The 27,362-nt window shown below is 38.7% G+C and overlaps 1 protein-coding gene across 7 annotated transcripts in view; it reads left to right on the plus strand.

Moving 5' to 3' along the window:
- TBL1XR1 (TBL1X/Y related 1) overlaps positions 1-26,311 on the plus strand; it is a 130,801-nt gene extending 104,490 nt beyond the window's left edge. For all 7 annotated transcript variants that reach the window (XM_074911691.1, XM_074911694.1, XM_074911688.1 and 4 more), the window contains 14 exons: positions 2,939-3,041; positions 5,176-5,321; positions 6,773-6,992; positions 9,070-9,202; positions 9,403-9,544; positions 9,847-9,910; positions 10,011-10,108; positions 11,884-11,944; positions 13,165-13,286; positions 13,787-13,861; positions 17,621-17,748; positions 17,927-18,092; positions 18,955-19,056; positions 20,904-26,311. In XM_074911691.1, the coding sequence (XP_074767792.1) occupies positions 2,984-3,041; positions 5,176-5,321; positions 6,773-6,992; positions 9,070-9,202; positions 9,403-9,544; positions 9,847-9,910; positions 10,011-10,108; positions 11,884-11,944; positions 13,165-13,286; positions 13,787-13,861; positions 17,621-17,748; positions 17,927-18,092; positions 18,955-19,056; positions 20,904-20,930 (1,542 nt within the window). In that variant the 5' untranslated portion in view covers positions 2,939-2,983 and the 3' untranslated portion in view covers positions 20,931-26,311. The remainder of the gene's footprint in view (positions 1-2,938; positions 3,042-5,175; positions 5,322-6,772; positions 6,993-9,069; positions 9,203-9,402; positions 9,545-9,846; positions 9,911-10,010; positions 10,109-11,883; positions 11,945-13,164; positions 13,287-13,786; positions 13,862-17,620; positions 17,749-17,926; positions 18,093-18,954; positions 19,057-20,903) is intronic.
- Positions 26,312-27,362: the final 1,051 nt, after the last annotated feature.

The following is a 27,362-nucleotide window of genomic DNA, read 5'->3' on the forward strand; positions in this document are numbered from 1 at the left end:
AGCCGGGGGGTGGCTGAGCGACCGGGCCTGTGATGGCGGGTAAATACAGAACCTGAGTTTTCAATAAGACTGAAAAAATGGATGAAGCAATATCTTGGTAAAAAACTGGAACCTTTTGCACCCTTTTCAGTTTCGTGTCCTCGTCAGGCAAGATGTGTATTTATTGAACACATTTTTGTGTTTTTCTGGTTGTTCCAGTACAAAAGCCAGTGTTGCACTGCCACCTCTCGATAGCCGGGCAGGACAGCATGTGGCGGTACTTGTCTGCCCTTACCAAAGCGTCTTGTGAAAACACTTTGAACCAGCCTTGAAAAATGATACTCATTTGACTTGGGCAGGGTGAATAACACTTCTGGCAGACAAGCAAAACATTAACTTTTTTTCTGTAGCAATCTAGGTAAATATGTGGTGTGTCCACAATTCTGCTTTTAGTGGGGAGCCCTCCTTATATTAATAATGCAGGTCTTCTCTGTGTAGCAAATAGCAATTTCATCTGATTTCTGCATTTTGATCTATCTTTTTGGATGATGCAGCAACATTTTAAAAATCAGTAACAGACCCATGAAGCAAGTACTACGATTTGTGTTTGTATGTAATGTAAAAAGGCTTCTCTACAAGTCTTTTTAAATTTAATTACCTTTTTTTCTGAAGGAAGAACGCTGTTCCTCTTCCTACAGAACTTCTGTGTAACAAGCAGTCTTAAATAAAGATGATTTGTGTCAGGTATGACAACAAAATATAGCTGCATAAAATTAGTGCTTGGTCCTGCACATGGTAGAATTGGTTGCTAATGCATGACATGGTTAAAAATGGCATTCATTTCACACACTGCTCAGTAAATGAGCCCTCAAAGTATATGGTATGTTATCAGGTGTATGTTGTACGTCAGGCATCGCTGGGGGCTGTGGGTGCCTGGGGTAGGGTTAGTGTCAATGTACTTTATGAGTTGTTACACTAGCTAGAAGTTGTTGTACTGGAGCAATTATTTTTTTTTTCCCCTTTTAGAAATGAGAAGGATTTAAATAGCTCCTCATTTTTATTTATTTTCTTAAGAAACTGAAACCATCTTCCCCCTCCTCTGGCAGCGCAGTATGCTCGAGCTGCTCTATAAGCACAAGATCTGGGTGTCTGTGGACGCATCCAGCATGGTGTACCGCCCCTCATCTCCCACGCAATGTCCCATGCCTAACCCTGGCTCTCCCACTCACGTCCCACTGGCCCCAGCTGGGTCTGAGCCTTCCCTGCACAGCTCTTAGACTGTGTCATTTTTCCTGTGCCCTCTCCAAACCGAGCAGGCAGTGCGTGCTGCCCTCCCTCCTACCCCTGGGTATTAGCTGGGTGGGTGGCTGCACGCCTGGGGCAGGTTTGGGGGTGTCCGTGTGCTCATCGACTTGCCAGGTTTGGGGCAAGTACACTCCTTTTGGCATCTGAGTTCATCCCGTAGCCTCTCCTCTTCATTAGGAGTTTAACTGAGTCTTTCCTCTACAACATTATGGGACTTGTAGGAAAGTTACATCTTGGAGAGCTCTTTCCACTCTCAAAGTTGTTTGTAGTTGGCTGGTAAAATTAAAAAGTTAGATGATAAGAAAGAGAGTGTGGTCATTTTCTCCTGTTTCCTTTGGAAATTTTGCTAGGAAAAGATGCTTAGAAAGAATAGGTGTGGCAGGGTATAATGCCAATCATAACCTTATAGTTGTTGCTTCCTGCTGTGTTCAGGGCTTTCCCACCTCAAACAGCAGTGGTGAATGGCCTGACCACATGGCCGTGTAGCAAGAACTTTTTATTTTGAACAATATAAGACAACCTGCTCTCTAACCCATTTTTGCGTCAGATCCAGGTCAAATTTTGTCAAATAACAGTAGGAAAGTCGCTTACTTTCTCAGACTCCAGTTCTACAGAAGAAAACAATGGTGGTGCGTGACTGGGTAGAAAAAGCCTTGAAGGTCTGCTGATGAAAAGTACTGGGTGGAACAACAGGAACTGTAGATGGACCTTATTTCATACTATGTTCTGGTAGCTGATACATCTTTTTACTTGTTTAAAAATCCTGATCTTCCATGACATCTAGTAAACATTCAGAAGTCATGAGAATGTTCTCAAAAATGAGGCTTAAAGTTAGAACTATTGTGTTCTGTCTCTTCGTCTGTGTTTTAAAGACTCTTGTTGCTTCATATTTTCAAAATTTGTCGTCAAAAGTATATTTAGTCTGATACATTATTTGTCTTGCTGAATATTTACCATTAATAAAGTCAAGGGAAAATTTTGTATATATGTCCATCAGTATTTTCAGGGCATTGATTGAAAGCCTAGAGAAATGTTACTAAAAATGGTCTGGTTAAAGTTTGTCTTTAATTTCAGGAGTTCCTTTTGCAAAGCATAAGTGTATGGCTGAGATGTTTTCTGGTTTTTAGTGGAAATAGCTGGGCTTTCTGTGAACAGATACAGTGTTGTAGCCCATACTGCACCTTTTTACTAGAGTGGGAGTACCTGAAAAGTAAAGTAGATTAGAAAGTAAAAGTGAGAACTTGCCTGGATACCAACACGAAACCAAGTTCTGGTCTTTGTTAACCAGGCAGAGAGAAATCTACATTTTGAAAAATGTGTTCCGTAGCAATAATGTTGATTAGATGAAACTCACTTGATTATGTTTTAAAAACCTGTGAAATTAGTCCTTTTTACTGGTATTAAGCAGTATAGTTCCCCAGTCCATACCAATTTGCATCATTTGTGAACCCGGCTCTTCAATATTTAATTTACTGACCTTTATGTTGTGGTGAGACAAATGACTTTTTAATGACTTCGGTAGACTTACTTGCATTATAAAATAAAGCCATTGTCTATGCTGCCAGGGAGCTACTTACTTTATAAATATAGCATTTGTTGAGAAATACGTATTAGGTACTAGAAATATTTAATTGACCTACTTTTTTATTTTCAGGGTTGTGTCCTTTGTTGTGACCTCATGGTTTAACTGGGAATAAAGATGAGTATAAGCAGTGATGAGGTTAACTTCCTGGTATATAGATACTTGCAAGAGTCAGGTGAGTTTTTACAATTCTGGTTGCTAAACAATGCATAATTTATTTGGTATTCATCTACAACTTTAGCAAACACAGTCTCATTTAATTATTTTGCCAGTAGGCATGTGCTTCTGTCTGAACTATTTCTTGGTGTTTTTTCTCAACAAGAGAATGAATTCCTGCCAAGTTACCTTCTGTAACTTAATCAGATTTAGTCATTTGGAGTCTTCAGATGGCAGTCAACCAACTAAGGACTCACTTGATTGCTAGAAGTGCATTTTCCTGGAGATCACTTATCTACAGGGTGGCAGTGACACTTTGTTCCATTTTCTTTGGGTTACTTGAAGAAGAAAAAAAAAGATGACCAGCAAAATACTGTTTTTTCCTCTTCTGTCTTGGAGTGATGATGCTCCTGCGAGCTGCCTTGTGCAGCTGAATTCCTTGCCTGAATGTGACTGTAGGGCGGGCAGATGTTGCTGTATTTCAAAGGAAGAAGTGGCACCTGTGACCATATGACTGGTATCATTTGAATTTAAATACAAGTGGACAAATTTTTTACAGGAGTAACTCTTGGGTTCTTGAAAACCTCCATCCCTTCAGGACACTTTCTTGGAGGATTTTGTCCTTTGGTGTCACTCTAGCCAAAGCCTCCTGCTTCCTAGGAATAAGAGCAGAAGACAGTTGAAGAGTGTCAAACTTGAAAAGAAACTACTGTCCTGTCTTATTTGTCCAAATTGACTGTGTCTGTAAAATACAAGCAAGAATGCAGTAGTGTTCCCTTGGACAGTTCAGTTTTAAAACTTCACAAACCCAGTCGGATCAACCGTTTGAGTTTGTATTGCACGTTTGGATTTCTAGATGCAGCCATATGGCTGCAGGGGGTGTAGTGGTGGTGGCTGTTCATGAAGCTATGTAAGAGATGTTACCTTTTACTCACAGCTATAATATGGATTGCTTAAAGCAGCCTACATTTAGAACAGGTAGATTTGACTGGAGGTCAGGGCATGCCCCAGTAAATGGACAAGTGGTGATTGACAGGAAGGAATATGATCTTAACAATACATAAAATAAGTCTGCATATTAAAGCAAAAATAATCAGTTTTAAGGTTAACGGCATAAGGGACCAACATTAATGTGCATGTTACCTTGCTGTTTCAACATCTACCAGTTCTTAGTTTTGTTCAGTGATTGCTGATGGGTGGCTTCAGGCTTCTTGAAAATGCATTTGACTGATGCAACATCTGCCCACAGCTTATGTCCACTGCGTGTGGACTTCTCAAATTGGGACAAAGAAGCACCAGAAGCAGTGGTGAATGGCAGCGTTTTTCAGTCTCTGCTTGTCAAAAGAAAGCAGAAACACACTGTTCTGCCTGAATTTACTGAAGACTGTACACATTCTTATTCCAATTGCAGATTGCTTTATCTTCACTTGAAAATTTGCAGGCAACTTCTTGGTTACCTGACCGGGGAGGGGAGGGGGGAGTAGTTTAACAAAAAATCCTGTAACAGTAACGTTAATTTGCTGAAACAAATGTTTTTCTCTAGGTTAAATTTGCCTTTTCAGGGTGATCAAATAAATAGCAAGCAACAACCAGTGCTGCACCACATCACTCTTGCCACTTCTTAATCAGTGCACAGCACTGATGTAGTTCCCAGTGCCAAAACATAACCAATTATGACAGCACTGTAACATGAAGTGAATTCTGTTCTACATAGAGATCCATTTCATTATCATGGCTAGAGAATCAGCGAGTAAATATAACAAGTGAGTCATGGTGTCTTGGAGGTAGATATTTTATTAAATACTATGTATGATACAATACATATGTGTAGTTTGAGAATATAAAAAATATATGTAAGTGTTACTGAAAATTGTATATTTTGTATTTTTATGTTTACTCATACACAGATGTTTTGCCAGTGGTACAGTAATTGCTGTGTTATATATAAATTTCATTTTTCTCTTTTTGTACATTTAAAGTGGAAACATACAAGTGAAACAACAGAGCTGTTTTGATGAGTGTTGTTGTAGTTCATAAGCCTGCTATATCTTTGTATAATTTGCTTAGGTTTGTAACCAGAAGATCCTACAGTGGTATGGCAAGTAGTGTTGTGTCTCTGTAAATCAATTCTGATGTCTTTGCCTTGTCTTTAGGGTTTTCCCATTCAGCGTTTACCTTTGGTATAGAGAGCCATATCAGCCAGTCTAATATAAACGGTGCTCTGGTGCCACCAGCTGCTTTGATTTCCATCATCCAGAAAGGTCTGCAGTATGTAGAGGCAGAAGTCAGTATTAATGAGGTAAGGAGGCTTTGCCTGCAGGAGCATTATGTCCTTGCTTGCAGTAAGTTTGAATGTTAGTATTTTTTCTTAACTTTCTTGTATCCTATTTATTTACTTTTACTTCAGATTCCTTACTGCTGGTGTTCACCATGACTCCAGTGGTGGAACCAGAATGGAGTGACATAACTGGCTAGGGGTTCTGCCCAGTGCAGCCACACAACACCAGGCATGGTGTTCTGGCTCAGTGCTTAAAGGTCCGTTGTCTGTAGAGTTTTTACCCTAATATAATGTTGTAGTAAATCCAGACAAGTGCACTAAGATAATCATTGAAACAAGTTAACTTTTAATTTTTATATTTGTGGACTTGCACTAGGGAAGTATGAGACCACTATAGGTCTCATTTGGGTGATGTGTTGTTATAACGAAGCAACGAGAGCCCAAAGGCAAGGTTTCCAAATAGAGAGAGGGTTTCAATTTGTGGCAAGGAGCATGAAGGTATATACCAGTTTACCTTTTGCCTCTGCTGGCTAATTCATCTCGAGCAGGATCTATTAAATTTGATGTTTAAATGGTTATTCCAGCAGTACAGAAACCTATGTATCTTCCTGCCTGATGCTGCAGATACTTGCCCTCAATTTCCATTCTCATTTATGCCTGGAAGGTTAGCAGCCTTCATATGTGTCAGTTATATGACAGAAGGAAACTATTTTTTTTCAATTCTGCACTCTTTCCAGTCTCTCTTATGTTTGCTGTTTGTGTGTAGTTTTCATAGTCCCAGTGAAGCAAATCCTTTCCCTTAGGAAGCCTCAGAAAAATACAGCAAGTGATTGGAATAGAAGGAGGAATATATTTATTGCAAGGAATCCTTCTAGCTCCTAAAAATAGATCCTTACAAAGCCTTAGCATATGTATAAGGGTATTTTTAACTAGGTCTTGTCCATTTCAGGATAAAATTCTTCCTTGTTGTTTGAAAGCATGCCAGCACTGTTTAAAAAAAGGAAGAATAGTCAACTCTCTAGATAATATGTTTATGGAAAGTATTAGTCTAATAAGATAGAATAACTTCACAAGCCAGTGACCTGAATTGCAATGTTTGCAGCTCTTCAAACAAACCATTAGATTTTGTTGCAGCCACTCATGTTTGAAATCATATTCATAGATAGCTTACAGAATTTTTTTCTTTAGCAGATGATTTAGCAAACTTCAAGCATGTAACTTTCGATTCCAGAAGCTCTGCCAGAGGCCTGCCGTGGCTTCTTTTTGCATATTAATGGTGGCCACTTAACTTTAGACTAAAATTTCAATCCTAACCACAACAATGATGTGGTATCACTCCCAGCACTATTTGTAAACTGTTTTGATATATTAAATCAAAACTTTTGTTTTAGTTTTCCTTGGAGTTTTTTCCCGTAATGTTAATTTGTACTTGGTGTTGTCTTTTTTTGTTTTCTCCCTCTGCTGTAATTTAGGATGGTACCTTGTTTGATGGTAGGCCGATAGAGTCTCTCTCACTGATAGATGCAGTAATGCCTGATGTGGTACAGACAAGACAACAGGCCTACAGAGATAAACTTGCACAACAGCAGGCAGCAGCTGCTGCAGCCGCAGCCGCAACTAACCAACAGGGATCAGCAAAAAATGGAGAAAATACTGCAAATGGAGAAGAGAATGGAGCACATACTATAGCAAGTAAGTGGAGACTGAAATTACCTTAACTTATGTTAATGTCATTTCCTTGTCATTTATCGTAGTATGAGCTCATAGTACGAGGTAGTCGGCAATGAGGTACATGTGCAGAGGTACTAGTAACGCTTCAGCTTGCAGAGAATACCTTTGTCATAGGTGATACTTTAACAGATGGTGTCTCACTTCAACTGTCCCCGGTTTGATATTTGGAATTGCAGGAGGAGATACAAACATCTGAATTAATTCATTCACAATATTCCATCATTGACCAGTACATCCAGTACTGCTCCTTTCCCATCTTCTGAGGGTTTTTCACAGGATCCTCTTGAGAGCTCTTGCATACAGAGAAAAAAACCCACAAGAAAACGCTTTAAATATTGCATCTTCTCAGCTTTGGCCCCTGTACAAGGAATAAGGAGAGAAGTCTGCAGCTGGTTAAAACTGAGAATTGCTTTGTGAAGCTCTGCAAACTACTTCTGACAGGTTCTGCTAACCCCATGATTTGGACAGCTGTAGCTGGCTCTCTGTAGGACAGACTCACTTGTCATACCAAGACCATCATGGTCCCTGAGACAAATCCCGTGTCATTTGTCTCCTTTAACGGTATCAGTTTTCATGATTTGCTATTCAGAATTATTTGGCGCAACTGCTTGCAGGTTTGATTTATTCATGGGTTCCATTTCAGTTGTGATTGGTGAAAACTGAGTTTTATTTGTCATCGCTGGTCAAAGGAACACACTTTACAATCAGGCTTAGTATCGAAAAATTAAGGTCAGGCATTAAAATGAGATTTTTTAAAAATACTGTTCTGGAAGTCTGAATTATGCATTTAAGAGGGGGAGTTACAGCTCCTTCTGTAAAAGCACCTGAAGAAAAGATGTTTTTGAGAGAATATTCCTATCGACCCATGTACAAGGTTTTCATTTTACAGCTGGATTTTACTAGTTTTTTTCATTATTATATATGAGAAATAAAGTGTAAATATAATCTTTGGCTTAAACAAGCTCTCTACTTTGGCGCTTTCATTTAAAAATCTCAGAAGAATATTTGCCTGTTAACTGTGAACTGGATAAGAGCGTAAACTTCAGATCTCAGCCACTGTGAAATGTGATATACCAGCAACCCCTACTGGCTGCTACACCAAATTATACTGGCATTGGTTCTCTTTAATTGAAGCAATGCTTTAAATGGTGTTCTTTCTTAAAAATATGCATGTTCTAATAGCCTTTTCTGTTTTCTCACACATACAAATAGTGACAGAAACCCTTAATGTTAAATTAAGCGATAGATGTGAAACGGTTTGTTTAACCACAGGGAATAAATATGGAGCAGGTGAACTGTTCAGCATTTTTTATATTCTGCATTTACACTCAGTGTGAATTTATTTTTAATAATAGAAAATGATTGATGGTAGCTGCCAAGAAAACTGTTTTGTCGGTTGAATTACCCCCAGTATGTTTTACAGAACAATATGGATCCAATATCACTTCCACGCAGAAAGCTATGTATTGCCACAATTCCACAGTAACGGCCGATGCAGTTTAAAAAGCTCTGTTATCAGTTTACCATATCACCAAATGTTATTATATTAATTAAAGCCATTTTGTAAACGAAGTGTCTGAGATGGAGATTTAAAACCTGTTTGACTGCACTTGGTGAAAAGAGAGATTTTTTGAAAATGAATGTGTCATGAACGTATTTTTAAAGCACAAGATAGACTAGTAACATATTGTACTATGCAGTATCACGCCTGAAAAACTCTGAGTACTTTTAACATCGGTGTTAAAAAATAAACTTTTGGCCTCCGTTTTGCAGTTTCAAAATTAAATCCATTTGGATGCTGAGGTTTAGAAGGGCTAAGAGCTTCCTCACATTTTTGAAACTCATCTGCTTATAGTACTTCATAAATTGGAACTGGAAAAATAAAGGAACTTTGCAGCTTTGTCAGATTTTTGTACACGTAAATTGTGAATAAATTTTTAGGCTCCTCCCAGAAGAATATGAATCATATAGTAGTTAAAATGTATTGTCCCAAAATATTAAAATCCACCTCTCTCTACTGTTGTTTCCCATAATGCAGATAATCACACAGATATGATGGAAGTAGATGGAGATGTTGAAATCCCTCCCAACAAGGCAGTGGTGCTGCGTGGCCATGAATCTGAAGTATTCATCTGTGCCTGGAATCCCGTCAGTGACCTTTTGGCCTCAGGGTACGTGCATTAGCCATGTATGTGTGTAATACCAGCGCTCGCTGGGATACTGATACATGTTGATGGTAACAAGTTCAAATAATTACCTGCCCCAACACCCTCTACATCAAATGCGACAACGTTTGCTGTTTTCAAAGGAATACTTCATTAAATGGAATTAATTGGGAGAAGGAGTTACATTCTTGTTGACTGTTTTGTAGATCTGGAGATTCAACAGCACGGATATGGAACCTCAGTGAAAACAGCACGAGCGGCTCCACGCAGCTGGTACTTCGACACTGTATACGAGAAGGAGGGCAGGATGTACCCAGCAACAAAGATGTGACATCGCTGGATTGGAACGTAAGTAGAAATGGCAGTGCTCAAAATACTCCGAGAAAATTGTACCTCTAATTTTGAATAGGCAAATTTTAAGTGACAGCAACTGTGCATCCTCTGCTACGGCTCCTGAAATATTTCTATTTTTGAGTTGCATTGTAATTGCTTGTACTGTACTTTGGGGACTTCTTTTTAATAAGTTGCAGTCAATGGAATAAATATCATAAATCTTACGCAGATGTATTCTACCTGAAATTTGCTTTGTGCTCTTTAGCTTTGAGTTATACATTAAAAATAAAAAAATAAAAGAACCTTTTTGCTGGCAGAGTGAAGGTACACTTCTAGCAACTGGGTCTTACGATGGCTTTGCGAGGATATGGACTAAAGATGGTAAGTGAAATACTTTAATTTCCAGTGTATTTTCCTGTATTGTGGCTCACAGCATAGTTTTTTATTTTTTTAATGTATTCATATCAATATAAATTTTCAGGTAATCTTGCCAGCACCTTAGGGCAACATAAAGGTCCTATATTTGCGTTAAAATGGAACAAGAAAGGAAACTTCATTTTAAGTGCAGGAGTGGACAAGGTGAGATAATCTTTGGTAAAATTAAAATTCTTTCCTTCACCATTTTAATCTAATTGTAAGCATATTAGCAAAGCTATAGAAAGTAAGTAGATTAAACTAAAGGCATGAGACATAAATACATACTTACAAAGAACTTGTTATGCTAGCTATGTTTCGTTGTGTTTTATAGTAGTTTATTGAGATATTTTAATTTATTAGATTTCAGTGCTCTGGATCTCTTCCCAATTAGGTTAGCCTAAGTTGGAAAGTAAGTGCATTGAATGTGGGAACGTTTAAACCTTTGTAAAACCAAGTCATCTAAAATTTAGTGAAGCATTTTATGCAGAGCCTCAGAAAAAAAAATCATACAGGAGGAATAGGTTCAGGGTGATTTTGATATCAGTCAAGCCTGAGAATGATTGAAAAGGTTAGAGCTTGAACATAAGAAAAGTCAATATATCTGACTGGGGAGGTGCCAGTAGCACAATGCTCTGAAGCTCATTGTTTAACTGTTTTATTTCATATGTCTAAACAACCTTAGACTCTCAAGGTCTTTAAATTCAAAGCTGTTGTTAGTGTGAGAGATTTTATGAATGGTAGGAAGGGCACACGGTGATGAAGAATAAACTTAAGATGAATTCAGAAAATAGAAGAGTCTATTCAAAGAGTAAGAAGAGTTTAATTTCTCCTCTGTAACTGATTCAAGGTGCGGAAGTATACGCAGGCTTTCTCCTAGCGAGACTGGCAAACTGCAGGCTCAGCAAGGCCACAGGCCCACAGTACTTAAAACTGGCAGTGTCACTGTGAAGTAGTAGATTTTCTTCTTTATTATTTTTTTTCCTGCACGCATTTAACCTGGCTTGCTTTAGTGCCCAGCTTTATAAATGCTTGTGCTGGCACAAAGGAAGGAAAAGTCAATGTCTCAAAGCATGGAAAGGATGGGTTTCTTCTTTTGGAAGCTGTGATGGCTTATGCCAGTTTTTAAATGTTTGTGGAGGCACAGCTTTAATTTGCAGGAAATTATTCTGGAAGAGATAGAAGCCTTGTTTCAGTCAATAAAACTCCTCGGACAAAGCAACTGAGATTATGCTTTGAAAAATATTCTGCATTAACAGAAAGATTGACCCAACCTTATGCATCTCTTCCATGAATAATTTGTGTGGTCACTTCATGCTTCCACTGAATTCAGTGTCAAAATGTTCATTGATCATTGAGGTAGGTCAGGAATATTGGCATATAATATAGTGATTATAAAATAATCATTTTGTCATGTAAGATTTCTTTCATCAGAAGGATATCAGAAGTATTGGCAGAGAACAACTTGGAACAAAATTACACCCTTAAATCAAATCTTTCAGATTCTTAAGTATGAGTCTAATTGTTTATATAAAGATTTCCTTAGCGTCAAATGAGTGTTTGAAATTAAAATTTGAATATACAAGTATTTGAAATTAAAATAGGTGTGTGGAGTGGATTACTAAAATATAAATAGGACTAAAGAGATAAATCTGTTTAATTTTTGTTTATAAAAAAGAAGCCCACAACCCCCTTCTTCCCTCCAGACCCCAAGATGTGATCAAACACCTTTCTAATATTGCACATTATTATTGTTTTCTACTGTTGTCTGTAGACCTACTACCGTTTCCTTTACTACTGGGTAAAACACTAGAAATATATAATTGGGAGCAGGTTTGGGCAATGGGGAGTAGGCTAGGTAGTCTGATACATCTGAGTAGTGGTAGTTGTGGGGAAATGATCGGTTTGTACAAGTTTGTTTATTTATCTGTTTAATACAGACCACAATTATTTGGGATGCCCACACTGGCGAAGCCAAGCAGCAGTTTCCTTTTCATTCTGGTAAGTCTTGATTTTGATCATCCAGATTGTCATCTGAAAAGATGAAAGAAGTGTTATTCATCAAAATAAATTAAAAAATATGAAGTTTATGGTGCTTATTTACACCCTTTTAAAGTCTTACAGGCAGTCTTAGAGTACTGGCTCTCATATTCATAGTCTCATGAATTTTGAGAATGTAAACAGAGATACAGTTGTTCTGATCGTATAACTTTATCACTCACAATTTTATTACAGTTCTATGAAAGTCGTAAGAGATAATCCAAATATTACTGACTTTCTGTAGTACAGTGGCAGACAAATCAAGTGGGTGGGCCATGAAGGATTTGTGTTTATCAGCTAAGGACTGCATTTGTCATCTTCCTGCTACAGTAATCCCAGCTCCGCATCCCATTGTTCTGCGCTGCCTGCTGTGCTGTCCCCAATTTGTTTGGCCACAAACCAGCTGAAAGGCTGTTCACTGGCCAGCTGGGATGAGAGTGCAGCCTCTCAGGAGGTCAGACAAATTGCTTTGTGGGCTGCATGCTGTGCAAGCCTGCCAGAATCAGCTGGAAAATAGAATAGAGAGATGACGAACATGTCGTTGAAGGGCCTTTAAGAAATGTGTCTTGTTTCCACTTTTTATTCCGCTCACACTATGTTTTCAGTGGCATGACAACAATCAAAAACATCAATTCTTGATTTACTCCAAGCAATTCTGTGTGCTATCTGCCATAAATATCTTGGCTTGATCAAATGGAATATGTTGCCCATGATTAAGCTTCAAGTTACCACACCTTATAATGCTGGAATTAAGAAAGGAAATAAATCATTACCTTTCCCTGGCTGCCATCTATCAGCACAAGCATGGACTGTTAGTGGAGATGAGCTCGTGCATGACGATGCGTTAAATTGTGGGAACCTGTTCCTTATGCTGAGTCTTGAGGTTTATTTATAGATGCCTTAACTACAGCTTGTTGTCCTGCTGCACCGTCTTCTGTGTAACTGTTTAATTTCAAATATGTTCCATGTTTTAAAGATTTCTGTTAAATTTTGTTTCATTTTTTTGTGTAAGACTGGTTTTGGCTGCGTTTCTCACTGTTCATAGTGTTTGATTATAACTGCTGTAAAATTAATGGTTGCTTCCTGTTGGCATTTGTTCTAAGGTGGTGCATGCTAAACGTACAAATCAAACTTCTGCAGAATACCTACCGTAGTTTAAAATATATTTCTTTTTCTTTTAGCACCAGCATTAGATGTTGATTGGCAGAGTAACAACACATTTGCCTCTTGCAGTACAGACATGTGTATTCATGTCTGTAAACTAGGACAAGATAGACCCATCAAAACCTTCCAGGGTCACACAGTAAGTATGGAAAACTGGGGGTTGCTAGATAATATTTTTATTAATGAGAGATTGGGGGCCTGGTGTACTTGCCAGTCTACAGCACTTGTGTAATGGTTGGTCTTTGGCAACAGGTGATAGATACACATATGCAGGAAACTGTAGTTAGAGTCAAATGGTAACTAGTCTCTATCGTTATTAGAACAATTCTCACTTCCATTTGCAGTTCTTTCTACCTGTGCCAGGGTGGCATAGCAAAAGTGAGCTTTAGAAGAAGAAACATGGTAACTTTAAGACTTTTGCTATGCACAGCCTATGTTGTATAAGCGCATGAATGGGAAAATGTGATGAATAGGTAGCAAAAATTCTTGTTATTGAAGGCGAAGCTAGGAATGAAAATGAAATGTTAAAATACTGACAGTTATACAAATACTTATAACTGCTGTCCAACTTTATCTTTTGTAAGCTGTCATTTGTAATGGAAGTGAAGACTCCAATTTATTCTCACTGTTCAATTTTAGAATGAAGTAAACGCAATCAAATGGGATCCAACTGGTAATCTTCTGGCATCCTGCTCTGATGATATGACTCTAAAGGTAACGGGAGTTCTGGTACTGGCTTGTGTCTTTGTAGGACTCTGGAATGCACACCATCAGCTCGGGCAATCCAGCAGTATCACTGTACTTACCATGTCGTCTAATATTTGTTCTTTTTTAATATAACAAGATTAGGCAATCCTAGCAAATCCTTGTTAATCAGAGCCAAGCTTTGGACCAGAGAACTTGTTACAGGCTGCCACCCTGAGGCTTGAAGCATGATTTATTAGGTGCTTTTAGCTGTTTACAGAATTAGGTCATTAATCATTAAGCTGTCACACTTTGTGGTTGCCTTTGGTTAAAAGGAAGAGTTGGAATGCATGTTGTGTAATACATACAAGAATGGGTGATTAGTTCCTTTCCTGGTTTTCTTATGTTTTCCCCTTCTTTCTAGCTAAAAATTTCAGCATATTGTTTCTTAAGAGACTGTGTGTACTCCTTAGTTTTTCTAATTTATCAGGAGTCATTCTACAGGTTTCGATTGCACTTAAACTTTTCTTCAAATAATTCATAGAATCCCCAAATGGTTTGGGTTGGAAGGGACCTTAAAGCCCATCCAGTCCCAACCCCCTGCCATGGGCAGGGCCACCTTCCACTAGCCCAGGTTGCCCAAAGCCCCGTCCAACCTGGCCTTGAACCCTTCCAGGGAGGGGGCAGCCACAGCTTCTCTGGGCAACCTGTGCCAGGGCCTCACCCCCCTCACAGGGAAGAATTTCTTCCTTAAGTCTAATCTAAATCTCCTCTCTTTCAGTTTATAACCATTAGCCTTCGTCTTATCCCTACACTGCTGATCAAGAGTCCCTCCCCACCTTTCCTGTAGCCCCTTTCAGTCCTGGGAGGCCGCTCTAAGGTCTCCCTGGAGCCTTCTCTTCTCCAGGCTGAACCCCCCAACTCTTTCAGCCTGTCCTCACAGGGGGTGCTCCAGCCCTCTGATCATCCTTGTCGCTTCCTCTAGGACTCACTCCAGCAGGTCCATGTGCTTCTGATGTTGGTGCCCCCAGAGCTGGACACAGCACTGCAGGGGGGGTCTCAGGAGAGCAGAGTAGAGGGGGAGAATCCCCTCCCTCGCCCTGCTGCCCACACTGCTCTGGATGCAGCCCAGGACATAGTTGGCTTTCTGGGCTGTGAGCACACATTGCTGGCTCATAGTCAGTTTTCCACCCACTAACACCCCCAAGTCCTTCTCCTCAGGGCTGCTCTTAATCCACTCATCACCCATTCTGTATGTGTGCATGGGATTGCCCTGACCCCTGTGCAGGACCTTGCCCTTGGCCTTGTTGAACTTCATGAGGTTCACACGGGCCCCCCTCTCCGGCCTGTCCAGGTCCCTCTGGATGGATCCCTTCCCTCCAGTGTGTCACCACACAACATGGCTTGGTGGTGTTGGTGACTTGCTGAGGGTGCCTCGATCCCACTGCCCATGTCACCAGCAGAGATGTTGAACAGTGCTGGCCCCAACACCCACCCCTGAGGAACGCCACTCGTCACTGCTCTCCACTGGGACATGGAGCCAGTGACTGCAACTCTTTGAGTGTGACCATCCAGCCAGTTCCTTATCCACTGAGGGGTCCATCTGTCAAATCCATGTGTCTCCAATTTAGAGACCAGGATGTCATGCAGGACAGTGTCAGATGCCTTGCACAAGTCCAGGTAGATGACATCAGTTGCTCTTCCCTTACCCACCGGTGCTGCAACCCTGTTGTAGAAGGCCACAAATTTTGTCAGGCATGATTTGCCCTTAGTGAAGCCATGCTGTATGTCACCAATCACCTCCTTATTTTCCATGTACCCTAGGATATTTGCAAGGAGGACCTGCTCCACAATCTTGCTGGGCACAGAGGTTCATAGAAACATGCTTTCTTGCAGAACTGGGGCAAATTTGTGAATGCAGAGGATACTGTAACTTATATGTAGGACTTCAAGGCACACTAGAGATCCCTACAAAAATACCACCAGGTTAGATGCACTAGAAAAAATGAGGTGGTTCATGTCTGAAGGCTTGTGCTGTTTCCATGGTACAGATGCTTTTCTGTTACTCGCATAGTGCTTTATATTTAGTGGATGTTTTAGCACTCTGTTTGGTAGAGTTTCCACATATGTGTTTTTTTATGTTGACAGCACTGTCCTCTAGTAGGCCTTGGGACAGTGATTTCCATCTAACTCACTGTTGTTTAATCAGAGATGGGGAATGGCAAAACGAGTGGCTTGATATCCCCTCCTCTGCTGACTCAGGCTCTTGCAGTGAAAATCATCTTATCTAAATACAAACATTTTGAGTATTGAATCTCAAGTCTAAAGCTAGATGTCTGGGCATCTTTAGTCAACAGAATGTCTAGCACCACTGAAGAGCAATTCATCCTTTCCTAAGTTAAGTGTCTTAAGTCAAGTGTAATGAGTAAACCCCTGAGAGCATCTGTGGTTCTTCATTGGCAACGGATGGAGTCAGAATAGCCAGCTTAAGATAGATATTTAATACTTAGACAGCTGAAACTCAGGTGAGAGGAATTCCAATTTAGAGCTAAGCTGTTGCTGCTGTCTCTGAGCAGAGAGGTGACAACTGGGAACATGTCACTGTTTGTGGACTCAGGCAATTCAGGCAATTAACTTCTTGATTGCTGTTTTGAATTCAGCCCCGCTTGGAAAGAATTTTATCATTTTGTTCAGGATTAACTGGAAAACCAATTGCTTGTAGATAAGTCTACGCATCACTAATCACTTGTGGATTGCTTACTTTCAGTGGCAGTAGGCATGAATGTCAGGTTTTGAAGCATATGGAAGATGCCTAGTGTTTTATTTATTTATTTTTCTCTCCTGCAATGCCAACTTGATGTTCTCTGGGGCATCTAACAAGGATTCTTTTCGCCTATACTAGTTTTGGGAAGAGAACCTAGGTTTTGATCCCATCAATTCAAACTGGAAATACAATTTGAATTCTGTCTGCACATTGAAAAATCAAGTTCTCCTTCAGTGAGGCATCAGTTCTGAAAAGCATCATTCATATAAACGTATACCTCAACCACATCTTAAATACAGTTGGGTTTAAACATGATCCTGTTAGCTTTTTCTAACAAAAGGTGAGCTAAAAGCATTGCTGAAATGGATAGAATTAAAAAAAGCATTCAGATGATTTGCTACCATATCAAGTTTCACATTTAGGAAAAGGTATAAAAGCCTTCCAAAAATCCCTTCTGTAGTGGCAATGCAAACTTTTACTAGAATGAAGTTATTTTGTTTGTTGAAGGTTGTCATGCAGGAGTTGGAGTCCTAAGAAACTGTGTGAAGTACTGAACAAACATCTGGCAAAACAAATCCTAACAAGCCAGGAAAATGCCATAAAACCAGAAAATTTCTCTACTATCCCTTTATTTCACTCGGTCTGTGTAGCAAGAAGTTCATTTAAAAATAGGACTGTGATATTTTGTCAACTCAGACATGAGCGTATATGTATTGCTCTTCTCATTTTAGCATCTGTTCTCATCCCTGCACTTTTCAAGGGGCTTGTAGTTAACACATGCAGATTGGTTTCTATAGACAGTACCTTTATTACTGATTAACCACATCGGGTACTTATAACTTAGAGTGAAAGGTACTGGAATAATACTTGTCATAATTCCTCTAGAAACCCAGTAGTCATAGCAAATGTTTTGTAGCCTAAAAGATAGCAGTCATCCTGCAAATGATAAAGAAGAGAGATGTAAAATGTATTTTATTATAATATTGTGCTAAATATCTTTCTCTTTTCTTCCATTTTTATCATAGATCTGGAGTATGAAACAAGACAGTTGTGTCCATGATTTACAAGCACACAACAAAGAAATTTATACTATCAAATGGAGTCCTACAGGACCAGGAACAAATAACCCAAATGCCAATCTTATGTTAGCAAGGTACTATTTAATCCTGGTTTTAAATGCCTGCTAAGTGTTATTTTTACTTCACTCTTTAAATATGTAGGTTCAAAGAATATTTTGAAGCGTGTAGGATGTTTTATCGTATTGCGTTTGTATTAGTAACAAAAATACGTCAAATTGAGATGTAATTAATCTGTGTTTTTTCCCTTGACAGTGCATCCTTTGATTCTACTGTTAGGTTATGGGATGTAGACAGAGGAATTTGTATTCATACTCTGACAAAACATCAAGAACCTGTGTACAGTGTAGCTTTCAGTCCTGATGGCAGGTACCTGGCCAGTGGCTCCTTTGATAAATGTGTACACATCTGGAATACACAGGTATATCCCTTCTGTCTGCTTAGACGTTTGTGTTTTGGTCTTTTCCGTCAGCACCCTTCTAGACTTTTTGCTTCATCATGTTTTGGCCACAAAGAGCTTTGCCATTCTGAACATGCTGATTCACTTTCTCTTTGTTCTGAGGTTACTTCTGTTAAAGGATGTACATTTAATCTCTCTCTTTGAGTGCTTGCCTATGGTGAAGTAATAATTGTCTTTACTTAGCAAAAAAACTCAAGGAAAAAAAAAAAGAAAAAGGCCACCACAAAAACGCATTTGACAAAGTGTCTCCAATAACATGTTGCATCCAAAAATTATCTTTGTTAACTCTCAACTTTAAACTCCTGATAAAACACATTTGCTGTGAAAAAACGATGACTGGATGTAGACATACAAATCCAATAGATATTTCATGAAAAACAAGAGAATGTAAAGTGAGAGAAGATGATGATGACAAAGTGTTTCTACATAACTTTCTCAGAAAGGACACTTACTTGTTTTGTATTTCTGGCAAAAATAAGGCTGATTGCAAATGAAAGTCAAAAGACCTTTACGTTAGGCAAGATGTGATCTGTGGCTCCTGGGAACTGGATATTAATTTTTGGAAGGCTTGTTTTACTAATTGGAAGTAGTCATGACCATCCCCGGGTTTGCCTGTCAAACACAAGAGATCAAGATGTGATAATTGTGTTTCTCGTGTCCTTCAACACAGTGCTGAGATTGTCCACGAGTCTCATCTGGACCATTTTCTCTGAGAATTTCAGCTCTTAAAAGCAGTGGGAAAGTTTTACATGTTGTACAGATTTCACTTGTTCGCGTTGATTTTTTTTTTTTAATATTAATTACCTGTTTTGTCCCTTTTTAGACAGGTGCCCTAGTTCACAGTTATCGGGGAACAGGAGGGATTTTTGAGGTTTGCTGGAATGCAGCAGGAGACAAAGTTGGAGCAAGTGCTTCAGATGGTTCAGTAAGTGCTGTGTGACTTGGTTGACATTCTAACAACAAGCATCTTCTGGAAAGGTTTTGATTAACAATGGAGAGAAGATTTCCTTCTGTAGCTGAGTTGGGATACAGCCAGCTCATGTGTAGATTTTTGCCTATATAAGGGTGCTGTAATGTTGTAAGGAGAATGTCCTTATTCCAGCCTAATGCATTACTGTTCTAAACCCTCCAAAAATCTCAGCAGGTGAAGATGCCTTTGACTTAAATTTTCTGTCCCTCCTGGGGCTTACTTTGGAAATGTGTTCACTGTGGCTGGTCTTTTCACTGTAGTCTTGGAAACAAGTTCTGTTTTGCCTCTTTGCCCTTTTCAGTGTAGGTGATATTATAATGATAGAAGTAAAATGTCTTCTGCATTGCATTTGACAAAATACAGCAAAACAGTGTATGAATTTCTGAATGCTCGTAATTAAAAAGTTCCTAAAAATGATGGGAGCTATATGTAAATATATGTAAATACCAGTCTGCTTGCTTTGCTTAGAAAAAGCGGGGAACAGAATCATATGTTTAACTAATCATGAATGCACCCCCTGTCATCTCACAGTGGTGTATCGTAGCATCACCTCCTAGCTCTTCTGACATTACCCTGCAAAGTACTGCAGTAAAATATTAACATGCAGTTCTTCATAACAAGTAAAACACTTGTTTTTTGATTGCTTCTCTTTTGCCATGGTTTTAAAAGAAAGGAGACGAGAGCCTAAGGAAAAGTAAAATTGGAATAAAATAAGAGTGATAAAGGAATTGTATTTTGAAGTGCTGTAGCTTAAAGTAACAAACGTCAGCAAAAAGCAACCCCGGTACCTTTGTAGTCCAGAGTCTCAGGTAGTATCTTAACAGAGGTGCCAAAGCCTTCTGCTGTCCTGCAGGCTCCATGCTGGTAAGCAAGGTCGCTTTGTGAGAGTTCCAGACAGAAAATAGGAAGTTCTGAATTTTAAGTAGATTAAATTCTAGAGAACTAATTTTGATTGGTCTTTCATATCATTTCAGTCTTATAAGAATAGACAATATCATAAAAGGAACAAAAGCTCAAGGCATATCCTGAGTAGAAATTATCATTCCTCCCTAGATGACCCTTTTACATACATGTTGTGCAAGCTTTCCAGTCTTTCAGTTAATTTGGCCCAAGAGGCTGATTGTGCTTGCAACAGATTTGTTTTCACTTAGTTTCTGCTCTTTTAAAAATGTTGGGTTTATTTTGGTTTATATTGTTTGCTAGTGAAAGAGCTTCTCATACCCTCTGTTTTAAATGTACGTATAGCAGGTAATAGCTAAGCAAATATAGGCACTTTTGAGCTGTTTGACTAAAAGCATAGCTTATATAGGATTATATTTTACTAGTACATTTCTATATCTGACAGAACCAGAAGCACTACTTAGTGAAGATTTTGAGAAGACTAAACCGGGAATTTGTATACTCTTAACTGTTTTTTTTCAGAATTATTCTGATCAATTCTAGTATCTGCCCGTATATTTTTAATTTAATTTTACTGTATTTTTATAACCTAGATTCAAGTAAATTCTTGGCCTCATTTCTTAAATAACAGGCAAACAGTTTACATAAGATGTTGTTAATGTTGTGACAGTAATTCATTAGGCAGCAATAATGCCCTTAGCACCTGGGTCTGGCTGGATGCTCATAAACAAAGTTCTCTCCTGGTGACTAAACTCCCCCCCCCAGTCTGTTATTAATAGATATAAGGTTAAGCTTAAACAGTCTGTTTCATAGGTTTTGCTCAGATACTTTACACAGAATTGTATAAATGTGTAGTATTGTGCAATGTGCAATTTCTGTATATGGATTTCTTTTTCTTGCAGGTTTGTGTATTAGACCTACGGAAATAGCGCTACTAGTTGGAAGCCATGGACCGACTATGAATGTGTACATAGCCAAAATGACTGTCCCTGACCCATGTACTGCTATAGTCCCAATTGAACCATGGCCAGTCCACTACAGCCAAACGTAAAAGAAATATATACATATACTGTATATAAAAAAAGAGAAAAAAAAAAAAATTACACCCTGAAGAGGATGACAGAGTTTTGTCACAGCTTGTGAATCCTGTTCACCAAGTGCTGGAATCTGCTGTGCCCCAAAATAACACTTAAAGGTTTTGGATATGAAAAACAGAAGAGAGAGCGAGAGAGAGAGAGAAATATACCATATACAAGAGCAGACCCATATACATACCAAATTCAGAAGATACTAATGGCAGCCTTCATTACCCCTTCCCCCCTTTAAATCCATTATGACAGTGGATTGCGGGGTATTTTTGTTTTCCTTCTCGGTAGTTGAGCAGTTTGTGTGTACAGAGAAAATGGACTTAAAGAAATCTGCAGCAGTAGTTTTTTCTTTGATTTTAACCATTGGGTTTTCTGTTTTGTTTTGGTTAAGTTTACGGATGCATGAAGTAAGGGAGTGAATTAGTTTCTTGTTTATATTTTTTTCACCTTGGGAAAAAAAAAAAGTTTCTTTGAAACATGTTTTAATGCATTCTTTGAAGAGGTAGATTGAACCTGATAATGTTTGGTACATTTTTGTGGCTCCCAGAGCACAATTTTGTGAACAGAGGGAGAGTGGAAAAGGGATTATGGAGAGAGAAGAAAAAAAAAACCACAAAAACAAAAAACCAACAACCTTCTTTGAGGTGTGATATTTCACGTCCTGCTCATCTACAAAGTATGACAGTAATGGGTATAATGCTATGTTTTATTTTCTGGTGACATGGCTGAAATGCAGTAGTTTCTTATTTGGGACATAATTCTGCCAAACTTAAGAATAGAAGGGCACAAAAATACAGAGAAGAAAAATACAGGGATGCAAAAAAAAAAAAAAAAGGATAAAAAAAAAAGAGGAAAAGATGCATCTTCTGTTGCTTTAAGACCATAGCTAAAATATGGTTAAATTGTGCACTATTGTGAAAAGGAGCAAAGTATAGCTGGGGGATTGTTTTTTTAAGAGGTTAAGATCTTTCTGGACAAGGGTTCATGCCACAGCTTCTTTGAGAGTTGCCCATCATTATTTGTAGGAGCTTAGATGTATAATTGTAACCAAACTCCAGTATTAAAAGTATCTCATGTAATTTTTCTTTATTAAAATAAAATCTTTGGCATATATTTGATAACACTGCCATTAAGAGGCAAAATGTTTACTACCTTAGATTTAAAAAAACTTAAACAGAGGACTTGCTTCAAGTTTATTTTAATAGCAGTGATTCAGCTTATTTAAAAGATGAATACTTGCACTAATTCCCCTGCTGCTCCAGTCCTGCAGTTTATTGTATCTTGTGACTACATTTTTTTCCAAATATAGGGTAGATGTAAGCTGCTATTTTTTTAATAATCACTACTATATAGTGTCTTTTACTCTGTTTACAATATCAAGTATTTTTCTTACAATGACAGATGTATATGGCAAACCTTTTTCTGCTCATGTGATTAAAAGTATCCTGATAGTGATTTTATTTGTAAATGATAGCATGAGGTTGTGTTTACGCGTATGTGTAGTCGAAAAGGTTGCATCATGTCTTGCGTAAGATTCCAAGAGTGTAAATTTATAAAGAGAGAGGTTGTCAAATTTATGTCACAGGCGTTTTACTTAAGAAATGGTTTATATTACAGAGCTTTGCAAAGTTATCAGTTTTATAACACTATTTCAATCACAAATAATTTTGTGGCTTCTGATTGCTAGTCTCCAACCTGGTTTGGTTTGGTTTGGTTTTTTCCCCTCCAAGTTAGGTATAAATTGATTTAATTGAGATAATGCAGCTTGGACATTTTAACCATTGTTCTTTAGGCATTGATTTCTGCTATTTACATGGAATAAACACGACTTGAAGCAAGTCTGAGTTTAGCTAAGGTAGGGTAGCAATTTGCCAGTGGTAAAGAGAAGTCATCAATACATTCTTTATATATATACCCCAGGATTATAATACTATCATACACAGCATTTAAAACCAACCAAAAGTCATATCCATAAAGACAGTCATCCATGGTGGTTCGGTGCCAGCTATTTATAGGGTTTTGGAACATATTACAAATGTTTAGAGCAATTACCCTGTGAGTTACAATATGTAGGAAACCTAATATATTGAGTGTCTGGCACTTGAAATACTGCTTTTATTGCTGGAGGTCCATGACTGTGGCTGACCTCTGTCATTTAATGAAAAAAAAATAAAATAAAAAAAAAAATTCTGTGCAATAATTTTAAACTGTGCTCCCAGGAATAGACACAAATGTTTTGAGTATGTTTAAGCTGCATTTTTCGTTTAGCAATGCATTTGTCAATTGCACTGAATTTAAATCTGAAAGTCAGAAGTGATTCTTGATAGTACTTTTGTATTTTAATATGGACAGTTTATTCATTTTCATAAAAGTTATTGGATGATTCTTTCAGCCAATCTAAACAATTGTGGTGGAATTCTGTGACATAGCTGCAAAATCACACAGCCATGTTTTAGGGTATTGCCATTTTCCTCTTTCTCAATCATCAGCTGTTTTGGTTGTAATTCTAGTTGCTTAAGCATAGTATCACATATTCAGAAATAGATAAAACAGAGCTTCAGTATCACAGGTCCAGGGTTTTCAGGTGCTTGAAGCACGGTCCAGCAGGAATGTCAGATCTGTTGACTTGAGTGCTCTGGACACGCAGGCTGAGACCCCCAACCTGGTGTTAATCAGCAGTGCCCCACTGTAGTGGAATGATGCCAGCTTCCACTAGCAAAGGATCTGGCCAATAGGTATTTTATTGTTGTCCTTTACTAGCATGCCACAGTGCTGCTCCTGCTCACACCTCTTCTCGCCTCTTGTTTTATACACTGTTAAATGCATGCATGCAAGGTGTGCTAGGTTCTGTGATTATGTGAAGCAAAAAGAAAAAAAAAAAAAGAAAACCATGACATTAATTATTATCTTTTATAGCACAAAGACCTCGTATTCAATAGTGAGGTAGACTGTTCAAATTGTTCCTTTAAATTGAGTATGCCAAATGTCAGTAAGACCCTAACTTTGTCTAAACATATGCACATGCTCAGTCTTACATACCGAGTAATTCTGTTGCACCTGTTTTCCAAGTGTAAAGGCAAACATGTGCATAAGCCTTTGCATACATTACAGTTCCTATTTTTTCCAGTTCAACAAGTTAATGGGCAAATATCTAAACAGGGGATAAAAGGAAGGGGAAAAACCAGGCTCAGAATTAATGATGGAATAAGAAATGAACTGCTCTTGAGTTCGCTGTCTTTCTATGCATCCATCTCAGAATCCTGTTTCTCGTTTCTGCATAATTAGGTCCAGGTTTCTGTAGAGTTCCTCTTTTTCTATTTTTACTTTACCTTTTTCTGCATTTTTAAATTGATGTAAAGATTCCCAGCCAGTGGACTTTTTAGTGTAGTTAAGAGAATATCTAGGTCCTCATAAAAGCTTTTTTAGACTCTTTGTAATGTTGATAAACTCAGTTTATTCTGGGACTACAATTGTGCAGGGTTATTTAGCGTGTCTACTAGATGATTGGAAATCTTATATGAAACACTAAAAGTGCCTCTTTTTCTGGGTTGGGTGGAGGGAGGTAACAGTTACCAGAGTCAGAATGACATGGCATTTTGAAGCATGTTTCTTGATTTCATGACACTTTAATGCATCTTGAGAGAAAGGCCAAAGATTTCTACCAATTTTAATTAATTTTCATTTTAAAAAGCACTCCTTTTTCCTTACACTGCTTACCTCATGCTAGGCTATTTAATGGGACACTGTACCTTTGAAATGTTCTTTGTGTTTAGGAAGGTTAGTAGGTGGCACAGGGCGGTTGTGCCAGTTTGCCTGCGGAGCAGTCTTAGCAATCAGCTGATGCATTTCGTTCTGCTGAATGAAGGAATTTCATTAAAATCGCAAACTGGGTTTTTCAGCTTGTAAATAAAAGGTTGTATGTTTTTGTCTGTTTAGCAAAGAGGAGCCTTGGGACCTGATTTTTCCAACCTTTACTTAACCAGAAATCCCATTGTCTTTCACTTCATGAGAAAACCTTGCCAGGATAAGCATTGGAGGCGTTGGGTCCGTGTCGTGCCGTACAGCGTGCCGCATAGATAAAACGAGCCACGGCTGACTCGAGCCAAGACTCCCCTTGGCTTCGGCGGGGTTTTGCCAGAGCAGGGCCTGCCGGATTTAGCCCAGTGTTCCTTTCTCATTGACAAGCATGATAGCTTCTCCCTTCACAAAGTCCTGTAGAGCCGTTCCCCAGTGGGATCAGTTTCACACTCTCCAGAAGTCTGAAGAAAGCAGAAGCAACATTGTGGCATGTTCGAAGCAAATATGGCTTCGGGAGACAGCAGTAAATCTCCATCAGGATCCCTGACATTTTCCGTAGGGAGAGAGCTGTGGAGCAGTCTTCACTTCTCCCTCTAGAGAAAGCTCTGAAATACCACGTTCTGTGAAAGTGTGACTGTCTTCACTGTCAGTCTGATGGAAGGCAGACGAACCAGGAAAATCTGCCATTTCTTGTGGATTGCAGATTTAGTGTTAATAGTGCTTCAGATCAGTAGTTTTGAGTACATAATTCGCTTTCTCTGCCTTTAAGTTTGAAGCTTGACAATAACTTGAGGCATGTTTTTGTTTTGTTTTCTTTTTTAAATAATCATTCATTTTTACTTCATAATGTTTTTTGACATTTGTGGGTAAATACAAGAAAACAGTCTGCATGTTGTTGCTAGTCCAGTGTACTTTGCAATCTTGTCCTCAACAGACTGCAGTGTGCAGAACAGTAATTCTAGAATACAGAAGTAATTTTCTCTCTCTCCTGACATTGACATTGTAGTTGTAATGGTTTCATTTGGAGTTACAAATCCTTTGGGTCTAATTCTGTGAGCCTACCTATAGCACTGGATTAAAATGTCTGCATCATTTCTTCAGTTATCCAGTTAAATTACAACTGTTGTAAAAGTGTAAACCAGCCCATGACAGTTTTTTGTACTTGTTTAAAGGACTTTTATTGTTCAGTTTTCATGATTATTGTCTAAAGAAGACTGATATAGATGTTCTATACTGTCCTGGACCATGTTAATTACACTTTATGATGTATTTTGGTTCTACATCACAATGATTTGTCCCCAAGGCCCTTATATCCCTTCCAGGCACATTTTCTGTTGCAGTTTCCCTTTGCATTGTATTGCTTTGACAACTGTAATTTGAATCAGATCTGAAAGAGGTCCAGAATAAAATATATTTTGATATTACCTTGGCTGAATGTAATTTTAAATGCTTGGCACAGAAAATTTACAGATGATTATGTTGGGGAAGTGAGAGACTGAAACACTATTTTTAATATTAATTTTGGCACATTTTCACGTAAGACAGTATGTAAGAAGCAGTGGGAGGCAATACGTTGTACAGCTACACATTCTTTATGAACACAGAGTGCTGCAAACGGTGAAGCTGTCCTCTGCCACCGCTTCCTGTTGCGCGTTTGATTTAGCCGCACGGCTGTCTCACGCGTGCGTTTGCCGTGCTTCAGCTGCTCCTCACCCATACGCTCGTGGAAGAGAGACTGAGTCTAGTGACATTCACAGCTACGCTCCAGCTGCTTAGAAGACTTTGGAGGCGTGGGAGCTGGCTCCTGTGTGGTAATGCGATCCCACGCCGGAGAGATCCGCTCTTACGCAGTGATTCAGTTTGGTTGTGGAAAGGAATGTTATTTGTGTTACGGTATTTCAGATATATGAAACCATTTAGATTTACGCATGAATTAACATGCATCCATCTATACATAATGATGTTTTAATTCCTTTAGAATTGTGGGTCTTGTCACAATCTAAGAGAGCAAACCCAGATGGTTTATTTTCAATGTCGCTAAAACTTTATGTTGAAATTACTGCTTTTTCAGGCAGACTATTTATTTGCTACAGTATGTTCAAAATAATAGCTTTCTTATTTCAGTAATGTTATCCATATCAATTAATTTTAATATGTTGCACCTTGCTGTTGAAAAGCATACGTAATGGATTGAAAACAGAGGAGGAACTGCGTTTTACAAGTGTAAAACCAGTCTTGGATTCCTTTCACCTGGAGTCTGAGCGCACTTCAGGATTTCCCTGTCATCATTTGAATTTTATGAAAGCAATATTGAAGCAATTTCATGGGTTTGAGACAGACTGCTTGTACTAAATAATGTGATAGAGAAGATTTGTGTGTCTTGAAATGTCGTTAGAGCAAACGCTCCCGTCTAGAGCACGGCCACCCTGCGCTGCAGGAGCCGGGCAGTGGTGTTGTGGGAATGTGGGTGTTTGG

Source organism: Athene noctua, chromosome 8 (genome assembly GCF_965140245.1).
Source record: "Athene noctua chromosome 8, bAthNoc1.hap1.1, whole genome shotgun sequence".
Classification (NCBI taxonomy): Eukaryota; Metazoa; Chordata; class Aves; order Strigiformes; family Strigidae; genus Athene; species Athene noctua.